Raw genomic sequence first — 10492 nt, 5'->3', positions numbered from 1 at the left:
CCCTGAAGACTATTAGCCCAAAACAGCGCAAAAGGGATGAGCAAGGATGTAGACAAGGGCAAGGGCAGGATGTAGACACGTCTAATTGTGTGTGGAACCACAGGAGTCTCGGAAAGTACCCTAACTCCCAGATCATAGAATCACAGAATCATTGAACTGGCTGGGTTGGAAGGGACCTCAGAGATCATCAAGTCCAGCCCTTGATCCACTCCCACTGCAGTTCCCAGCCCATGGCACTCAGTGCCACATCCAGGCTCTTTGGAAAGATCTCCAGACACGGAGAATCCACTACTTCCCTGGGCAGCCCATTCCCATGCCTGATCACCCTCTCCAGAAAGAAATTCTTTCTAATCTCCAACCTAAATATGAAAGATGGAAAGGTCTGAGGCAGTTTGGGAGCAACTCACAATAAATCAGTGATAAACCTCATTTTTTTTCCACACAAAACGCCTTTAAATAAGGGACCAAGGGAGACGAGAGCCGCGGCCGCCGCCCTCCCCTGACAGAACCCTCACAACCGCCCTCCCCAACGGCCGCCGGGGGCTCGAGCCACAGCCCCTTCCCGCCACACCGCCCCAGCCAATCAGCGCGCAGTCATTCACCTCCACCGCCTGTTTGTTTCTCTTAGAGCCCGCCTCTCCTCCGCTGCCAACCAATCAGAGCTGCTCCTTCTCGTGACGCCACTCACGCTGCAGCCAATCCGCTGGGCGGCGCCGGTTCAAACCGGCGGCGGCCGCCGAGCAGCGCGATGGTGAAGCCGGTGAGGGCCGGGGTGAGGGTCCTGGCGACCCGGGATGGGGATCCCCGCGGTCCCCTCAGGGCAAGGCGGGCTCCGGCCCCCAGGTGAGTTCCTCGCTCTCCTCCCGCCGCAGCCCTGCACCATGCAAGCGGGTGATTTCGACTCCTCGGACGACGAGGCCGCTGAGGAGGACCTGAGGCCGCTTCACATCTCCTGGTGAGACCCTGCCCGCCCCTCCGTGTCCCTCCCCGGGTGTCTTTTCCCTCGGTAATTACGCGGGGTGTGTGTGTGTGTTCTCCTGCAAAACTGAGTTTTTCCCTGTAAAAATAAAAAATAATAAGCTGTGTCCGGTTCTGATGACCCACTGGAAGCAAGACTGAGAGTGTGGTTGGCCTCTGGGAAAGGGTTGAACAGGGAACTGTCAGGGGGTGTGAGCCAGGGCGACTTTTGGGAAGCGTTTGGTGGTGCAAGCCCGGTGCCAAGGGGGGGAATTTGCCAGCAGTTTCACCCCTCCTCTTGGGCAGGGGTATGTGATGCATCCCAATACCCAATGTCTGTGTCCCTTGCCCCAAATTGCAGACATAATACTGTGGTAACTTCCCTTTTATTGTTAAAATGTAGGGAGGAAACCTCTCACAGTCCCACAGAAAAGAAATGTCTCATAGCAAGTTATCTCTGTTCAAATAATCAAAATGTCCTGCTCTCCTTTATTTTTTTTTTTTAATTTTATCTTTTATTTCCTGGTAGGCTGTCTTTGTCTCCTGTCTACTCCTCTGAGTTTCTGGGATTATGTTCCCTTCCAGGTAAGATATATTCACTGAATTTTTCAGGCAGGCTTGAAGCTAAAGAGAAAGGAAATCTCATACTCCAAAATCTGGTGTTCTGTTTATTTAGTTGGATGACTTGGTTTGTAATCTACCACTGGAACAGTTGTTTGAGAAGTACTAAGACTAATGAAGAGGTTATCTGGCAGAGTGGTACAGCAGTGACTGGCATCCACTGGTGGTTAAGATATTTGGCTTTTTAGCCACTAATTGTGGCTAAACAACAGTGAAACAAGACTACTTTGACAAATAATTCCTTTATAAGGTACATTTGGCCCAAATCACAGTCTCCTGCTGAGCTCACAGTTCTGTATTGCTCTCCCTTAACATGACCATGGCATAAAAATAAACATATGTGCTTTCACTGTATTTTTAACTACCAAAACTGCAACCATGGGGAATCTGCTGCAGTCATGAACTTCTTGCTGGTGGCAATGTGAATTTTCCTGACTTCATTTAAAGCAATTACTCAACTTTCATTACCCAGATCTGAGAAAAAAAAGCTTGGGACTAAGACTACACCAAAGAACTGGAAAACAACTGTTGAATAATGTTTGAATTTAAGGGATCTTGTCTGGGGCTGTTAAGAATCCCAGTAACAGTTAGGCCAAAAAAACAGCTGCATTTTATTTTCAGTTACCTGAGCTGTTGATGTAATAACTCTTTAACCCTTGGATGCTCTTGCTCTGCAGGATTCTACTCTCTTGCTTTTATTGCAGTGCAGGGGCTGCAAAAATGCCTTGGTAGCATGATAAAGTTAAAAATGAAGTGGTGATGGGCTGAAGTTTGACAATAAGGAGAATGTGTAATGTGATTTGTACTGTTACAGAACAGGGAGCTTGTTGATTAGACAACTTATAAGTGATCCTTTTTTTGTGTTTTGGTTTGGTTTGGTTTTTCTTTTCTATCTTTTGTGTTGCTGTGGGCTTTTTTTCCAAGCTATTCCCTGATTTATAACATGCAAACCTTTTCATCTGGAAAACACACAGCAGCTTCAAGCCTTGGGCAGATTTTGTTTAATGCTATTACTGTACAGCATTAAGCAGATAATGGTGTTTAAACCATCTTCTGTGCTAGTGATCTCTTTGCAAAAAGAACAGCTGTGTTTTCTTTGGGCTTTGGCTTTGTTTCTGCCTTTGGTGTTGGGGATGGAGGTGTTGCCTCTGCTCTGTTCTTCAGCTGTAGCAGCCATTCCATAAATGCCATTTACCTGGAGCAGTAATTGTCATTCATCATTTGTTACAGGTTGCAGGTTTAAGGATATCAGGAGAAATCTCCAGAAAGATCTTGGTGAGTCTTCTGGCCAGTGCCCAACTGCCTCTGTAATTTATCAGCTTTTACCAGACATTGCAACTCTCTTTTTCAATAATTAATTAATTTCTTGAGATTTAGCATCTAGAATTTCATGAATGCTCCATCAGTGATGGACCTTTACATAAGATACATTCTTATATACAAGAACCCTCTGGATTGCAGCTCAAGAAAATTGACCAATATGGAATTAGTATTAGCTACTTCAATGTATTCCTCCCCCACCCTTAAGAAAAAAGTCATAGTTTTACAGTAATAATTTAAAAAATAATAAGGAGGACAAAGGCTACACCTAATTTTAATTCTGTTGTGACATCCCTTTTAGAAAGTTTTCTCCAGACCATTTGGAAATCAGCATCCCCAAGGCTGTCTGTAGGAACATGGAACTCCTAGATCACTCTGAGATGTCCCAGAGCCAATAAACCCAGGCACTGCTCCTTGTTCTTTGGAACTGAGCACTGCTAGAAGGCTGGCAAAAAAACAGGGACAGAAGTTATCAATTTCAGTCAAGGTGCAGTAGATATCTCAGCACAGTCCCTGTTAGGAGTCCTAGATGTCACTTGCAGTGTGCAGTGACACTTTTTCTGTGGATTCTTACCAAATTTTGCAGCAGTACCCGGGCATTTCCAGGCTGGAGCTCTGCAGGCATCTACTTATTTTTCCCAGGAAGTAAGAGCCCTGCAGGGGAAGGCACCTTAAAAGCTGCTCAGGTAGTTAGGCCAAGCTGAATTATGAACTTGTAGTCTGTTCTTCCCAGAGAAAAGTGAGATTGGGGAGAAAAGATGAAATTCTGTCAGGATTTTTGCTGATTATTCATCTCTAAACACTGGAAGGGCAGAGACCAATAGGAAAACCAAAGCCCAGTGTGAGGATGGAACAGAACCAGCCAGAAGTTGGCAGCAGTGAGCAGACTCTGGCCACAACAACCCCATGGGGAGCTCCAGGCTGGGCACGGAGTGGCAGAAAGGGACCTGGGAGTCTGGATTGCCAGGAAGCTGAACAGGAGCCAGCAGTGTGCCCAGGTGGCCAAGAAGGCCAATGGCATCCTGGGCTGGCTCAGGAACAGCGTGGCCAGCAGGTCCAGGGAAGGGATTCTGCCCCTGTGCTCAGCCCTGGGGAGGCCACAGCTTGAGTCCTGTGTCCAGTTCTGGGCCCCTCAGCTCAGGAAGGAGATTGAGGTGCTGGAGCAGGTCCAGAGAAGAGCAAGGAGGCTGTGAAGGGATCCAGCAGAATTGCTGTGAGGAAGGGCTGAGGGAGCTGGGGGTGTTGAGGCTGGAGAAGAGGAGGCTCAGGGGAGACCTCATCACTCTCTCCAACTCCCTGAAAGGAGGTTGGAGCCAGGGGGGGGTTGGGCTCTTTTCCCAGGCAACTCTCAGCAAGACAAGAGGGCAGGGTCTCAAGTTGTGCCAGGGGAGGTTTAGGTTGGAGATGAGAAAGAATTTCTTTCTGGAGAGGGTGATCAGGCATTGGAATGGGCTGCCCAGGGAAGTAGTGGATTCTCCGTGTCTGGAGATATTTCCAAAGAGCCTGGATGTGGCACTGAGTGCCATGGGCTGGGAACTGCAGTGGGAGTGGATCAAGGGTTGGACTTGATGATCTCTGAGGTCCCTTCCAACCCAGCCAATTCTGTGATTCTATGACTGTTGTGTGAGTGTGCTCCCTGGTGAGGTTCATCTCAAGGCTCCCTCAGCCCAAGAGCTGCCTCTGAAGGCAAAAGTGGGAGACACCCAGCAGAAATAAACCCTGCTGCAAGCACAACTGCTGACTCCTGTTGTCTTAACCTCCAAGGTTAAACAGGAGTCTCAATACCAAGCAGCTTATCTGTTTACCCCTAACCTTGAGGAGCTTTTGTTTATTTGCAAGTGTTTTAATCTCTTGGCAGAGGAACTCAAGAGCCATGGGACCCAAGATGTGTTTGTGCTTTGTACCAGAGGAGAGCTCTTAAAATACCGAGTGCCAAACCTTCTAGATGCTTACCAACAGCATGGGATCTGTGTGCACCACCACCCTATTCCTGATGGGGATGCTCCTGACATTGCCCAGTGCTGCAAAATCCTGGAAGAGCTCAGGAGCTGCCTGGAAAGTAACCGGAAAACAATCATTCAGTAGGTGCTGGTTTGCTTCCCTGTCACCCCACACTCCTGTAAAAGAGAACAGCTTCTCTCTAGCTGTGACCAGCTGCAACAGAATCCTCTCCAGTGACAACTAGAGGTTTAGTTTGAGCTGTAGCAAGCTGCTTCTTTCTCCTCATACACCCTTTTGGAGCTGACTTGTCCTCTGTAAGACCTGAATTTCCCCTCGCTCACTCCAGCAAAGGTGTTGAATGGCACGACACAACTCCTGGCTGCTTACCTAGCTGGATGCCAGGTATGCAGGATGAGTTGTAAGAAAAGCAGCTGTTTTCAGAGGATAACACCTCCCAGGGCTGTTTATCAGGGTCTCAGTGGGTTCCAGAAGTGCAAAATTCACTCTTAAATTACATGAAACTGATTGAAAGTTATTTCTTTACATATATGTGGCTGAGCTCAGGGTGGAGGGGAAAAGCTTTCCAAGTTCCATGTTCCTTGAATGATCCTGCTGACAGCTCCCCACAGACATCCACTGAGGCAGAGCCCTGCTGCTGTCCCTGGCTCACCACTGCCATCAGAGCCTGAATCTAGAGTAGGATTTACAGAAAATGGAGACTCCTTTTTCATTCCTTTTTCTGCCCTCCTGTGCCTCTGGGACTTATCCCCATCAGTGAAGGGGAACTTTGACATTGCAGTTGCTCTAGAAAGACACCACTTAAGGAAACTGAAGAATAACTGGGAGATAGTCTCGTAGGGATATTCTAACTTTCTTGCACCACTGTTCCTCTTGATTATATCAATGTGAGAATTGTTTCTGTACACTTAGGTACTGGGGGGCTCTGTACTGCACCTTGTTACACCCAAATATTTTCCTCTTTTTCAGCTGTTATGGTGGCCTCGGACGCTCATGTCTCAGTAAGCAGCTGCCTTCCTCCTCTTAATGCTCAACTAACCAACCAACCAACCCATCTGTCTTAGTGTCTGACTAACTAACCCACCCTGACTAACTAACTCCTCCTGAAACAGCACTAAGGGAGCTGAATTCTGCTTGAAGCTTACCTGTGGTCACCTAGCAAACTAGTTGGGATATTTGGGGCTGTTTTTTGGGAAAGGTGTTACCAGATGGGAGCAGAAACAGATGAAACTGTGATGAGTGACATAAATATGTCATAGTGTATCTCTAGTATGTAGGGGAGAGGACAGAGGGTCAGGCAGAGTCAGTCTTTCAGTGAGGTTGATGGAAAGTTCTCACTTTCTTTTCTTTTTTCACTGGACACTTTTTTCTTTTTTCAGTCTTGTCTGACTGAGGGGATTGCAGTTTCCCCTCTTCCCTGATCCTCTCAGTGCAAGATGAACTTATCCATCTGCATCTTTCTTCAGCCTGATGTCTCCCCATAAGCTTTCAGGCTGTTAGTTACTGCATGTGCCCTGGAAGGAAAGGCTGGTGAGATTGCTGAAAAGGCAAGAGGGGAATTAGCTGGTTAAACTGGGAATAATTCTTGAAAAGCCTAAAATTTGCCTCCTAAATGCTTCTGGAAAGGCAAAGGGAAACAGTGGGAGGGTTTCTTGGGCAGAAACAGCAGGCAGATGCAGCCAGTGCCAAGAAATAGTGTTCAGCAAAAGACCCAATAGATCTGTGACCCTGATAGGATAAGTCTGAGTTTTCCTAGAGGGGTTTTCATGGCCCAGAGCTGTTCCTGTGCACAGTGGGAGGTGCTCAGCAGCATCCCTGTGGATAAACCTTTCCCTTACAGTAGCTGCGTGTCTCCTGCTTCAGCTTTCGGATGCTCTGGCACCCCAGGAAGCAATAGAGAGACTGAGGAACCTGAGAGGCTCTGGGGCCATACAGACCATCAAGGTAATGAGGTAACATCTGGGTGGGAACACAACTGGGGAGCTCACACACTCCCTCTGCTTCCTCACAAAAGGATTCCTCCATCTTCCTCTGCTCTCCACAGCTGGTGCCCCTGATGCTCCCTTGGCTGTGAGCCAACCATCTTCTGCCTCTACTGAACTCCAGAGCACTTCTCCCTGCCTGCTCCTCACCACTGTAACTTGTTACTTTCTCCCTCTTCTTCCTTGCTCACTAAGCTGTTGTCCCTTTTTTCTTTTTTTCTTTTGTTATTCACATTCCCCTCACAGCTCAGACATCTGCCTGGGTTTTCTCTCTTGGTTCTGTTCCATCTCCCTAACCCAGCTCACCACGTTCAATCCTTTGTAGCTATCACATCAAGACACTCCTCCTCCCTAAGCTCTTTGTCTCCATCTCCTAAGTTAGTGACCATCATGGGCTGTTCTTTCTTTGGTGGATTTCTCAGCTACTTTGTGTACATATTTCTGTTGATACAAGTCCTTGATGTTAGGTGTAAAAGTTAGGTGTAGAGGAAAGAGGAGCTGACTTTTAAGAAGTTCAAAAGAGTTTCTGAGGAGGGAGAGTTGCTTAAACACAGTTCCTCTGTTAGCCCCAAGCCTCTCTGGAAGGCAAATCTGGTTTAAACTACTTGTTAAAATGAGTTTTCCACAAACCAAAGTGGGGTGAGTGGGGAGCAGCTGACATCCCTGGTGGAAGGAGTGTGGAAGGATATGAACAAATGTTATAATTAGAAACCTTCGCAGCCTCTTGGGGGGTGTGATCTGTCCTTCAGCCTCTGCTGACCAACATCTGTATCTCATCTTGAACACCTGGGCATTAACACTCCACACAATCTATGAGCTGACCCAAGAACTCCACCTCCTCAGGCTGTAATCTGCACCATGGAGAGAGGTGACCCAAACAGAGTGACCCAAACAAAGCAGCTTTGAGTTCTGACATGAAGCTGCTGAGGGCCATGGTTTGTGTGAAGCTTGAGCTTCCTCCTAATGAAGTTCCTTCCTTCATTAGGAACCACAAGAGCCAAGCCAGGATCCATGTAATCCATGGTGAAAACTCCCAGAATATTGGGAGTAAGCACAACAACAGATAGAGAGCACAGGCTTCATCCTGGGGTATCAAACAGCTTTGTAAGATGGGTGGTGGCTTTTCTGAGGGTAGAGAGCACTGACTACAAATCTGGTTGTGCTTTTCCAGCAGTACAATTACCTCCATGACTTCAGGGACACCCTCACTGCCCACCTGGCCACCAAGGACAGGATATTGAGATCTGTATCCCGGTAACTAAAGGTGCTCTGGAGCACCTGGGTCTCCACAGACACCTGGATGAGATGGCTCCTTCCTGACCTTTCCAGTTTCTCACTTTCACATCTATGTGTAAAAATATTGGGGTGGGGGAAAGAAATCCTCCAGGGCCAGCAGCATCAGGCTGGCAGGTTTAATACTCACTGCCTTAAAATTACATGAAAGTGTCTTTCTGTGGGTTAATGTTCTGTGCAATGAGCTTGGCTTAAATAGAAGAATGACTCTTACACAATGTCTACCTCGTGTTTCACATCAAAGAGCTCTTGGCAAAAACAAAAAGGGGTCAACAAAGTGTTGCTGTGGGAGTGCTTGCCCCTTGTGAACTGGTAAAAACTTGTTCTAAAATGTCCCAGGTTCACACAGAACCAGAGTTTTATCAGAGTTGGAAGGGACACAATTCTCTGTAGTGATATTTAGGAATAATTTAGTGTATCCAGTGGTATTTAGGAATAAGAGCCCCTTCTAACAGAAGGTTTTCTACTGAAGCTGGGTGACAAAGTAGGTGGGGTTTTGTATGGCTGTGGTAGGAAAAGAGAGTGCTGAAGCTGTGTGGGTGAGACTTTGGCACAGCACTTGTGTGTTCTAACACCAGGGAAAATAAATAATCATCTGTGGGCTGGTGAGAAGCTCACAGACACCTCTGACAGGAATCTTGTGTCTCGTAAGGACCAGAGAAGAGGGAGAGACAGCTGAAAAAAACATTTAAATTTGTTCTGTCCTGTTCTGAGGAAGTGAGGATCATCTGCTTCAGTGCCCAGGTGTCCTCTGGTGCCCTGGGAGGCAGGGAAAGAAGCCCATGTCACTTTTGTCACCCAGGCTGTACCTCTGGCTGGTAAGACAAACCAGTGGAGCAGGAGGAATTGTTGCCTCTGGGCTGCAGGGGCTGTGCAGCTGCTGTCAGCTGTGGCACCATCCTGACTGTGCCTCATCACCAGCTCCTCTTCCCTTCCAGTTAATTCTCTCAGTGCTTTTTTATTCTCCCCAAGTGCTCCAAGACACCAGCTGGGTACCCATCCAGTACCAGTGCTGTTCCCAGGGTCACTTTGTGCTCCCCAAAGCTGCAGCTCACAGATGCTTATTGTGTATTCTGATAAAGTTGTAGCAACTTTTTAAGTTAGGACTTGTGACACTGCCCCAGCACTGGTGGGTTTAAGCTGAACTCCCCCCTTTGCTAACTTTAAAAATGTTTAATAACATCTTGTTGGAACCCAGACACTGGGACTCATTTAAAGATGATTTCTACACATGATATTTAACTTGTACTTCTCCACCCTTCCTAAGGCAGACCAGGAATGCTCCCAGCTTCCAGAGCATGGAATTACAGAGAGCACTTTGCTCCTTGCCTACAACAACTGCAATGCTCAAATACAGAAGTGTCTGTCCCTCCTTCAGTGCTGAATTCCTTATAACTGATGGTTCCTGGATATCAGGTACCTAGCAGGTGGTTTTTAGGATAGCTTAGCAAGAAACTCAGTGCTAGAGACAGAAATGTTCTTTATTTTCCCCATAACTTTTCACCTGTTACTGCCAGGTCCATGTTTTGGCTGCACAAGGGTGGGTGTGCAGCTCCAGAGGCAGCAGCTGCTTTGGCAGGGACCACTGGTGCACCTCAGAGCTGGTGACAACACTGACACCACCTTGCAGCTGGGCAGGTGCTGGCAGACACTACCCAGTTTCTTTTCTTAAAAAAATACAGCACTGAAACCAGTTTATAACAGCAGTCTCTGCTGGGCAGCCCTCACATTTGACACAGCATTCTCACTGGACTTTTAGATTCTGATGCACTTCTGACCTTTGTTTTGAGTTTCAAGACCTTTGAAATGAAGTTATTTAAGTTCATCAGTTCTGGGTTTGACCCCTGGGGGAAGGCAGGACAGACTCCAAGTGTTTGCTCTCAGCAGCAGAGCAGGGAGCTGCTGCACTGCTCCCACCTCTGAATTCCTCTGCTCAGGAACCCTCAGGTGTATCCATGGGGCAGCCTGAGTGCTGCAGACATTCTGCTGAAGATTCCTGACTTGAGCTGCTCCACAGCTGGAGGGGTTTTTAAAAGACTTCTTGTCAAATGGACTCAGTAAATCCTGCACTGTTTATTCTGCTCTGTGACTCAGCTTCCAGCAGCCCAAGTCCCAGGGGAGTGAGAGATTTGTTTAGAAGGCTGAAAAGAGTCAGGGGCTGTGAGCCAGGAAGTCATTTCCCTAACAGAGTAATGAAGCAACATGCAAAAGGGTTAATTGGTTTTGCTCATGCAGGCTGCGGTCTCTCTTACAGCAGTCTCTGAGGGAGCCATGCAGCAGGAAAAGAAACATGAGCTAACAACCAATATTCCTCAGTTTCCAAAAAGCCTTTCAGAAATTCTAAAAGCTCCAAATGCTGA

General features: G+C 47.4%; 1 protein-coding gene across 6 annotated transcripts; it reads left to right on the top strand.

The window, feature by feature from the left end:
* The first annotated feature begins 719 nt into the window (after positions 1-719).
* CDKN3 (cyclin dependent kinase inhibitor 3) lies at positions 720-8340 on the top strand. Of its 6 annotated transcripts, XM_030452215.1 has the most exons (8): positions 720-760; positions 873-955; positions 1487-1542; positions 2809-2853; positions 4757-4979; positions 5827-5858; positions 6698-6801; positions 8011-8340. In XM_030452215.1, exons 1-8 carry the CDS (start codon positions 749-751, stop codon positions 8095-8097), a joined length of 642 nt encoding a protein of 213 aa, XP_030308075.1. In that variant the 5' UTR covers positions 720-748; the 3' UTR covers positions 8098-8340. The 6 variants fall into 6 exon arrangements, with proteins under 6 accessions (XP_030308075.1, XP_030308073.1, XP_030308072.1 ...); XM_030452213.1 differs by lacking the exon at positions 720-760 and having other exon boundaries at positions 776-955; positions 6701-6801; XM_030452212.1 differs by lacking the exon at positions 720-760 and having other exon boundaries at positions 776-955; positions 8014-8340.
* Positions 8341-10492: the final 2152 nt, after the last annotated feature.

The sequence above is a fragment of the Calypte anna genome, chromosome 5A, assembly GCF_003957555.1.
Source record: "Calypte anna isolate BGI_N300 chromosome 5A, bCalAnn1_v1.p, whole genome shotgun sequence".
In the NCBI taxonomy this organism is placed as follows: Eukaryota; Metazoa; Chordata; class Aves; order Apodiformes; family Trochilidae; genus Calypte; species Calypte anna.
The sequence above is the reverse complement of the archived record's forward strand: the minus strand, read 5'-3'. Positions and strand labels throughout refer to the sequence as shown.

Excerpts from the sequence above, each read along its gene's own strand:
- CDKN3 (XM_008501019.2), top strand. The coding sequence starts at position 795 with ATGGGGATCCCCGCGGTCCCCTCAGGGCAAGGCGGGCTCCGGCCCCCA. Across the intron at positions 956-1,486 it reads AGGCCGCTTCACATCTCCTG|GCTGTCTTTGTCTCCTGTCT; the intron begins GTGAGACCCTGC and ends ATTTCCTGGTAG. Across the intron at positions 4,980-5,826 it reads AACCGGAAAACAATCATTCA|CTGTTATGGTGGCCTCGGAC; the intron begins GTAGGTGCTGGT and ends CCTCTTTTTCAG.